We start from the raw sequence: 10,451 nt of genomic DNA, 5'->3' as shown, positions 1-10,451 counted from the left end.
CTTGCCTCTAGCAGGTGTTGCAACATAGGGTCCATTTATATATATATATATATATATATATATATATATATATATATATATATATATATATATATATATATATACTTATTTATTTTTATTTATTTTATGGGTGGGTCTGTGCTCCTGCCTGCATCCGCCACCAGTGTAAGGATATTAGCCCGCGGTGGGTGGAGCACAGGCACACAGGTGGCCGTTGTAAAGTTTTCTTTATTTATGAGGTTCTGGGGGTGTGCGTGAGTGCAAGGGTGTAGTGCGTGCTCTCGTGTGCTTGCATGTGGGCGTGGCAGCCTGTGGTGCGGGATTAGTGGGCTGCAGGGTGCAAGGGTGTAGTGCGTGCTCTCGTGTGCTTGCATGTGGGCGTGGCAGCCTGTGGTGCGGGATTAGTGGGCTGCAGGGCTTCCGGCGTCGCGCCGATGCTTTCCGGAGGAATCGAGGCTCTTCTCGGCGGTCAGGCAGCGCCGCGTGTGCAGCTAGGGAGCGGAGGCTTCGTTCGGGTCTACATCTTCTGCAAGGGAGAAACAAACACACACACAATGCCGATTAGACAACACGTGTAGTGACACCAATGCTAAGAGCTCACAGGAAGCCACGCGCACTTGTCATGTGAGCGGGATCTCTCGTGTCGAGCGAAAGAGCGGCCCTTTATACTCTCCCCTCGTCCGCTGGATGGTGGAATTCTCCCGTGCGGCGCACCAGTCATCAGCCGGGGGTGTGTCGGTGGCCCCGTCCCACCGCCACGTGCTTCCTGCTTGTTCACAACATTGCAGCGGGGCCATCTCTTCAGCGCGAGCGCGGCAGTCGGGGAAGGAGTGATTTTAATTTCTTGTGCGCCGGCTACCGGTCCGTCGCGACACTATATATAGTCCCGTGTCATTACACCCTCCTGAAGTCTATTTGAAGCTTCCTTTTTTGGTATCTGAACTTATATACCTATATTTAACAAAGATATTTTTTTTTTTGATAAACCTGTGTTTTGTTTGCAATTGTTTGATATCCACGAGAACAGAGAATTTTTGTGATTTTTTTTTTAAACAAAAGATCAAAAGGTTAAACAATAAAGACAAATTTTCACAGCTTCCTTTGAACATATTTACCAAGGGTGCCAATATTAGTGGAGGGCATTGTAGCTTGTTGGTGAATTTATTTGGAAAAACAAAAGTGAAAAATTCTCCCCAATACTGTATGGGAAACTATGTGAAGTTAATCATGAAGTCAGACAGGACTGTACATTTCTTTTTCAACAGAGGTTGGAACAACAACTATATGCATAATTTCTAAGAAAGAACTATGAGAGTGTTGTGAAGACCTTTGGGGCAATCTGGTCCAAGTGTATAACTCTCCATTCCCAATAAATCCCAGTCCATGGTTGAACTTCTACTCCCAGTGACACAGACCATACTTCATTTGTCATGTCAATCACAGTAAACCACTGATGTTCTGGCTTAAGGACATTAAAGAGTGTTGAAATGTCCACCACCAACAGTGTTTTGGTTTCCTCCTCTGTACTGGTTTTTAGATGGATGGTACACCTTTGCATCATATTTCCACTTCTTTCCTCTTCCACCAGGTAGATTTGAATCTGTGGATCATCTTTTCCACTCCAAAGTGTCCTAAGTGGTGGAAAATTCCAAGAACCACCAAACATGACAACTATATTATGTGTCATTTATGAGCATATAATAATAAATGCCTTAACTGTTTGGAGTGAGACACGGCATCTGAGCAACATCAAAGTACAGAGTATTTATTTCTCAACTTACTCAGTAATCATGTTTTATTTTCCATTTTTAACAAAAAAAAAGTCCTATGTACTATAGCATTAATAAATTAGTTAATTCTAATAATAGCTACATTTTTAGTTTAGAGTTATCATAGTAAATTTCAGGTGAGCCAGCTAAATGAAACATCAGAGTACACATTTGATCTGTCTAAATGGTTTTGTCTTTTAATCTGCTGCAGTGAGGGATTGTGTTGAAACTGACTGTGAATATATTTCAAAATGAACAGATAATGTGTGCCAAATGAAAACAAATACAGATATGAACAGTAGGCTCACTATTTATTTATTTTTTGTTGTTTTAGAATGCTTGATGGAAGTGTTCACATGACATCTGATTGAGACTAGATGTGTGCATCAGGATTAGGATCACGCAGTACACAAAAAAGTCACAAAAGCAGGAGGTTTCTATTTTCATGCGGCCACGTGCAAGTGGTTAAATATGAACCTCACATGATGCAAGTAAAGACCCTTACATCACCATGTATTTACAGCATCCTTAGTAACTGCCTGGTCAGGCTTCAAGTTTAAATTAGGTTCCTAATTTGCTTATATTTTGCTAACAAACTGTGGTTTAAAAAAACAGCTCCATACACATCTCTAGTTGAAACCAATTATGAACTCGAGCTAAGAAACTGTCACTGCAAGAATTCACAGATCATGCTGGCATTCTGTCAATACTAGCTAACTTTATCCTTGGTTCTTTAGCACAACATTTCTCTCATGGTCATGGACACCTATGTGCTGTATCCTCTGTATACCCTATAATTGTGCCTTTACCCATATCACACAAACTGGACTTCCATATTGATGAAGTAGTGATATTTTGCCAAGATTTAAAAATAAAAATTTTCTGCTAGTTTCTAGGGGTATTGTTTCTTTAGGTGACATCAGTAACTAATGTAAAATGTATTTTCAATGGGATTCAGGTTGGCGGATTGACCTTGCTCTGTCAAAAACATTCCAGTTATTGTTTGTTAGCCATTTCACACATAAAATTAAATCATGAATTAGTCATCCTTAGAAAAATACCTCATTTGCAATTTTGCTTATACTTGAGTCTAGTTCCCAGCAATATTCTTGTATCATAAACTGTATCTTATAAATCATCTAATGTAGAGTAAAAAAAAAAAAGTCTAATTAAAATTGGCATTATCATTTCAACCTTGTCATTTCATCATTCTACATAAAATGTGCTAAAGTACATACAAGGGATAAATAAATAAATTATTTTTTACACTGTCCAATTATTTACAGATTCCACTGTATGTGAAAACTCAGAATTTCTCCCTGGTGACTCAGATTTGAGGAGCAGTGAGTCAAGTGGCAAGCATTTTCAGCAAGGTGATGACTATAGAACTGGCATTGAGTAATGATGCAATAAATTTGGTTGTGGTTCCCTAAAACAGGACAAATGTATTAAAAGTACTGCCATTCCTACAGCGTTCCACTGATATGGTTACACAAGCGCTAAACTTAATGTTAGACTTATTGCTTCATATCTGTACAAAGCTGTAATGTTTCTTAAGTGACTTTTTACATTATGCAGCTGTTTCCCAGCAGTTCTAACAAGCTAAAATGTAGGGCAAAGACAATTCTGTCTTCAGTTGCTTTCAACCAGTTTTTGTAATCCAACCATTATCCCATCTGTGTTTTTTTTCCCCAGCTTAATCATTGTTGGCCCTCCCTTTTTATCTCCCAATTGTTTTACACATGGCATTTAAGAAAGGGTATCACAGTCCTCTGTACTTCTATCCTCGTGCTTAACCATGTGTGAAACTCACAACATGGCTGGTTCACAGACACACACTCTTATAACACAGGAAGTAGCACACATAAACTTCCAAATTAACACACACTGCAAGGAGGGATATTGTTTCCTTTCCTGAAGTTTGGTCTCCCTCTCTCTCTCTTTCTCTCTCTCTTTATGTCTGTCTGCTTCTCTCTCTCTCATGTTTAGATCATGCTAAAATACTGTGTAGCTTGCATACCCCCCCCCCCGCCCCCCACCACCACACACACACACACACAATGTATTCCACTCTCTATGCCCACAGTGCCAAAAGCAGCAAAGGTTGCATTTTGCACTTAATTTCATAAACATTTGTTCAAACCACTTCCATAGATCTTGCTTCAAAAACACACAAACTGCTCTGAAACTGCTTTTGCACAACTAAAATCAAATACATCTTGTCAAAGCACTGTTCATAGCTAATTAGATGTGAGTAGTATTTGATTTGATCAAGTAACATTTATAACTTCCACTACCAATAATGCTAAGAGGATGTGGATTTATTTTTGTCCTTCAAATGCATACAAAATATGAGTGCATTTGTTACAGTCTAAAGTAAACCTGGGTGTGTTTTTTTACCTTCTAGACTCTAATGAGCCGCCTGGACACCAATAATTATAGCATTTGCTAATTTCATACTAATTATGATGGCGGGCTGCAACTGTAAATGGAAGTAAAACTGTTTTGCTCCTGAGGGTTGTCAGGTAGTAGAACAGACAATCAAAGGACCTTGCTCATAGTGGACCAGTATTGTCAGAATAAATCAGGAAATCACTAAGTTTAATCGGTTTCATTACTGCACCCACACAGTTTATTGTTATATGACCATAACCAACATTAGTAACTAGCTACCAGGGAGTTACCAGTAAAGGTATATTTTATCCTTGAAAAACAGTAATTGGAAGTTTGATTCAATTTACCAATTTAGTATAAGAGACTTTAGAATTTCAGCTTTTATTTCCTGGTATTTATGTGTAGATGTGTTAAACAACATAGAACATAGCACATTTTGAAGCTGAGAAAAGAGGGGAAATCAATCAGGGGCATTGCACATACAACGAACATAGCCAATACCACATTATGGAATGTCCTGAAAAAGAAAGAAACCACTGGTGTACAGACACCGAATGGGTCGGCAAAAGAAAACAACAACAGCTGATGACAGAACCATTGTGAGAGCTGTAAAGAAAAACCCAAAAACAACAGTCAGTGACATCACCAACAACCTCCACATGGCAGGGGTGAACGTATCACCATCCGCTATTCGAAGAAGACCTCGAGAGCAGAAATATAGAGTCCATACCACAAGATGCAAACCACTAATCAGTAGTAAGAATCGGAAAGCCAGATTGGAATTGGCAAAGAAATACAGAGATGAGCCACAAAATTTCTGGAACCAAGCTAAGCCTCTACCAAAGTGATGGAAAGGCCAAAGTGTGGTGAAAAAAAGGATCTGCTCGTGATCCAAAACATCATCTGTGAACCACGCTGGAGGTAGTGCCATAGCTTGGGCTTGCTTCTGGAATTGGCTCACTAATAATTTTTGATGATGTAACTCATGACAGTGGCAACAGAATGGATTCAGAAGTTTGCAGAAACAATTTACAGAGAAATGCATCCAAATTAATCAGGAGGAACTTATCATACAAGACAATGATCCAAAACACACTGCCAACTCAACAACACACTTTATCAGGGGGAAAAAGTGGAAGGTTTTAGACTGGCCAAGTCAATCACCAGGTCTTAACCCAATTGAGCATGCATTTCACCTCCTGAAGAGGAGAATGATTTGAGAACCCCCCCCCTGAAACACACAACTATTGAAAGAGGCTGTAGGAAAAGCCTGGAAAAGCACCACAAAAGAAGAAACCAACAAGTTGGTGGTCAGTGAGTCGCAGGCTTGATGCAGTTATTGCAAGCAAGGGATATGCAACCAAATATTAAGTGTTATTCACTTTAATGTACTCCAAGGCTTATCTCTGTGTGTGTGTGTGTGTGTGTGTGTGTGTGTGTGTTTGTATATGCATATTTATGTATGTATATAAACACACACACACACACACACACACACACACACACACACACATATATATATATATATATATATATATATATATATATATATATATATATATATATATATATATATATAAGCTGAGTGTCCTTGTCCTTTAGCATGATATATATGGTAGATATGTTTTCTCAATGGTTGCACATCATATGCAATTAGCCACCTAGGATGGCTCTTGCATTGGATCTTACTCGAAATAGCTGTCAAAATAAGGTAAGTAAGTAAATAAATAAATAACCGCGGCTCGAAACAAACCGAGCGCCGGTGCGGTGGGAGCGGCAGTGGGGCGGAGCTGCTGTGCGCGCTCAGTCGGCGCGCTGCGTTCCTAATCTAAAGCGCGATTTTTACAAGAAAGGTTACCTCTCCCGCGCCGGTAACCTAGAACAAGCAAAGAAAACGAGCCCATTGGCCAACACAGTACCACACGAGATGCCGCGAGCGCTGCGTTGCATTTCGCTCCGGACAGATGCTATCAGGGGGTGGAGGGAAGGATTATGGTATTTCTTTCTTTCGTTTTTTTCGTACATAACTTCTTAAAACTAACGTTTCGAGTTCAGCTCTGAGCGCTATGCACGCGCTTTCTTTTGCTCCCGCGAACGCAGTGGATTTGGTGGATTACTCACTTGCGCACGACGGCTTTTTTTGTGCTAATTAACAAAATCTCATCTCAAGAGGACGCTATTGCATTTTAGAATAAGGGAAAAAGAGCATAGACTTAAGAAGGAGAAAATATCGGAGTTTGATGCTCTCTGTCTAGCAGCCCAAACGGTCCCGGCGTCTTCTCGTCCTTTTTCTGTCTCTCTTCCCCACATTTATCTGTCTCTTTTTATGTGGAATAGCTGAGTTGGAAAATCTCTTATTACTGCTGATAATAGACAGACCGTTCAGTGTCGGTATTGTTTTCTTCTTCAAGAATGGTGAGTGATCAATGGGGAGTGAACATGAATAGCTCATCGGAAGTCGAAGATGGACATGGACAGCGGGCAAAATCGCAGGTGTGTGTGTGTGTGTGTGTGTGTGTGTATGGCTTGGCCCACGCTCCTACACTCCAGGATAAGTTTTAATGCTAAAGGTTTACTGTTGAGAAATATATGACCTAGACCCCATATGTACACACACGCGCGCGCGCGCACACACACACGCACACACAAATCGAAGATGTGATAGGTGTGTCAGAATGATACACCACTATAGATGCATCTACTTCCTAAAACTCACTATTTTGTCAACCCCCCCCCAAAATAGAGTAATGTGCGTTTTTTTAGTGTATTTTTTAGATTGGACCATAGCATCAAATGGGCTCCTGCATAGACATTTTGGTGTGTATTTATGTGTCTCTGTGTCGTGTTGTGTTATTCACTGTGGGCTGTCTGATTTATCCACCCTCTCACATCGATACACAAAAGACAAAATCCCAACAACATAAAAAAAAAAAAATCATGTTCATACCCACTCCCCCTGTCTTAAGCACATGCTCGTGTGTGTGTGTGTGTGTGTGTGTGTGTGAGAGAGAGAGAGAGAGAGAGAGAGAGAGAGAGAGAGCGAGCGAGCTATCAACCCAAAAATAGCAGGTGCAAGTATGTATTTCTGTGTGTATGGGTCGGTTGTGTATGTTGGTTGAGTGTGTGTGTGTGTGTGTGTGTGTGTGTGTGTGTGTGTGTGCATTACTTGGCAGTTAAAAAAATACACCAGCTAACTCACACATTAAACTTGTGTTGCATGTTGTGTGTGTTTGTTCTCTAAGTGTAAGGCTTGGCAGCGAATCACACTTTAGGGTTGAGTGCACCCTGTCTGTGTCACTATGTATAAGCTTAGCCATAGATCAGTAGGAGCCTAAATTGGCCCCTTTGTTCCCTGTTGATGCAAGTTCCAAAGGATGCAGCCGGGTTTATATGAAACATGACTGCTGGGTTTATATGAAGCAAACTCAGTAGGCCTACAGAGTGTTATGCTGTGGTGTTGGTTTTGTTCTTCCTCAAATATAAAGAAATTCAAACATTAAAGTCCATAAATGAAGTTATGTGTAATAAGGGGGAATGACACAGGAAAAAAGTATTGAACACACTATCTGAAATTGATTTAATACTTAGTGGAGAAGCCTTTGTTTGTAATGACAGCTTCAAGATGCTTCTTGTATAAAGAAATTAATTGGCCGCAGTATTCAGGTGTGATTTTGGCCCATTCTTCTAAACCAGGGGTGGACAATCTTATCCGGAAAAGGCCGGTGTGGGTGCAGGTTTTCATTCCAACCAAGCAGAAGCCACACCTGAATCTATTGAAAGCTAAGATCAACTGATTAAACAGGTGGAATCAGGTGTGCCTCCTGCTTGGCTGGAATGAAAACCTGCACCCACACCGGCCCTTTCCGGATAAGATTGCCTACCCCTGTGCTAAACATATTGTCTTTAAATCTTGTTCAATTGGATTCAAGTCAGGTGATTGGGCCATTGTCCTGCTGGAAGGTCCACCCACGTTTCATTTTCATTATCCTGGTGTATGGCAGCAGATTCTTCTCAAAGGGCCCCATTCATCGTTCCTTCAATTATATGAAGTCTGCCAGTACCATGTGATGAAAAACAGCCCCACCTCCAAACTTCACTGTTGGTGTAGTGTTTTGCAATATCGTCTCCAAACATGGTGTAGTATAACAGCCAAAAAGCCAAATATTGCTCTCATCTGACCAGACTACACTCTCCCAGTATTTCATAGGCTTGTCTAAATGAGTTGTAGCAAACTCTGATTGGCTCTTTGGCTACTTTTGTGACTATTCTTCTGACTCCCTGGTTAGAAATCTTGTGAGGAGCTTGTGTGCGTGGCCGGTTGATGAGTGATGTTGCTTCCACTTGCGGATAATGGCCCAGATGGTGCTTACCGGAAGATTCAGAAGTTTTGAAATACGTCTGTATCCAATTCCATCAATATGTTTCGCAACAATAAGGTTGGGATAACTCTTTGCTTTTACCAATCATAAGATGTTTTTTGTGTGACACCTTGGTAATGAAAAGCCTTTTTATAAACCATCAATTTACTAACCCAGCTGATATTAATTTGCATAGATAGGAGGTATAATTACTTTCTAACTACTTTCTAACAACTTCTTAGCGTGTTCAATAATTTTTTCCCGTGTCATTCCACTTTATTACACATAACTTTATTATGATTTTTAATGTTGTAAATTCTTTATATATGCGGATTTCTTGAGTTAATACTGATGTCTGGTGAAAATTTTATGTGAATAAACTCATTGGAAATATATTTACTGAAAAAAATGTTGACGCATTCAATACTTATTTCCCCCACTGTATATATAGCTAGCTAAGTCAAACATGGATTGATGGATTTTATTTGTACCTTAATGACCTCAAAATATTGTCCATTTCCTGTGATAGAAAGTGAGGGCCCTACAGTGAAAGGGCGAGGCTTCCAGACATTGTCAGTTCAAAACACCTGGTCAAATCATTCCAGATTAATATACAGATCATGGAAATTAAATCATTATATCATACAAGCCTAACATTCAGTAATGGTGTTTTAGCTGCACGCATAAGAGTGCAAAATTCTCAACGTCTACAATAGAGAATGGAGATAAGGGACTGTATTCATGAGATCAGAATCAGTTAAACACTAAAGCATCAGCATGTATAGAAACACGCTGGTTTTAGAGCAATACTGAGGTGCCTGAATCACTGTAGTCCAATGCAATGACATGACATTCAAATACTGCCCTATTATGACGTGTCCAATTTACAAAAAGTTTTATTTAAACTATGGCACAATCCAAATCATGAACTTAGAATATAGCGGAGAAGTTAAATGTTAAGGGTCTTGCACAGTGGCTCAGCAGTTGTTGTCTAGTGGTCAGGGATTTGTATTCACAATCTTCCAGTTACTACAGCCCTAACAAATTGTAATGTGATATGCATGATGCATCTGCATCATGGTGACCACAAGGGTTGTTACGGTTTTACGGTTAGTCACTGTGTATGATTTGAGGGTTATCTCACCTCTGACTACTTGTTTGTTTGTTTTTGTTTGTTGTTTTTCAAGTTCCTTACTCCAGTGATTGTCTGTCTGTGACCAAACATTTTCCTCCTTCGTAACTCTGCACACCCCCTAAATCATACTACAGCAACCAATTCGGAGCATAGTTAAACTTTCTAGTGCTCCGGGTAATTTCCTGGTCTTTTTGCTTGACAAAGATGAGTCAGGAGGGGATGTTGTTAAAGCATGTGACATTTATTAACAGAAGAAAAGAACATTGGATCAGAAGAGGAGAGACAGCGCTGTACTGTGCATTTGTCTGCTGACTACAAAACATGTGTTTCACTGCACCCAAACCTTAATCATTTACACTCAAACATCTACTTTAGTGTTTGTAAACACTTTACATTGCTACCTCTGTTGTTACTACTAGCATGTTTGTAACTTTATCATACTTGAAGGCTATCAAACGTTGGGAGGTAATAAATAAAAATAGTCATAAAGGTCACTTTTGCGCTTTTGTAATCAAAGTGAGTGTATCCTAAATTCATATATGAGTCTCCATTTGAAGGCAGGTCTGTTGTCCACAGCCACAGTAATTCCAGCTCCTATAGTGTACAGTGCATCCGGAAAGTATTCACAGCGCTTCACTTTTTCCACATTTTGTTATGTTATAGCCTTATTTCAAAATGGATTGAATTCATTATTTTCCTCAAAATTCTACAAACAATACCCCATATTGACAACGTGAAAGAAGTTTGTTTGAAATCTTTGCAAATTTATTAAAAATAAAAAACAAAAAAAAGCAC

At 39.7% G+C, this 10,451-nt stretch overlaps 1 protein-coding gene across 2 annotated transcripts in view; it reads left to right on the top strand.

Moving 5' to 3' along the window:
- The first annotated feature begins 5,797 nt into the window (after nucleotides 1-5,797).
- Nucleotides 5,798-10,451, top strand: part of fibcd1b (fibrinogen C domain containing 1b) — a 170,441-nt gene continuing 165,787 nt past the window's right edge. The window contains exon 1 of one of the 2 annotated variants that reach the window (XM_053617682.1): nucleotides 5,798-6,656. In XM_053617682.1, coding sequence (XP_053473657.1) covers nucleotides 6,576-6,656 — 81 coding nt within the window. In that variant the 5' untranslated portion in view covers nucleotides 5,798-6,575. The remainder of the gene's footprint in view (nucleotides 6,657-10,451) is intronic. The other variant, XM_053617681.1, reaches the window with a different exon arrangement.

The sequence above is a fragment of the Ictalurus furcatus genome, chromosome 28 (genome assembly GCF_023375685.1).
Source record: "Ictalurus furcatus strain D&B chromosome 28, Billie_1.0, whole genome shotgun sequence".
Classification (NCBI taxonomy): Eukaryota; Metazoa; Chordata; class Actinopteri; order Siluriformes; family Ictaluridae; genus Ictalurus; species Ictalurus furcatus.
The sequence above is the reverse complement of the archived record's forward strand: the minus strand, read 5'-3'. Positions and strand labels throughout refer to the sequence as shown.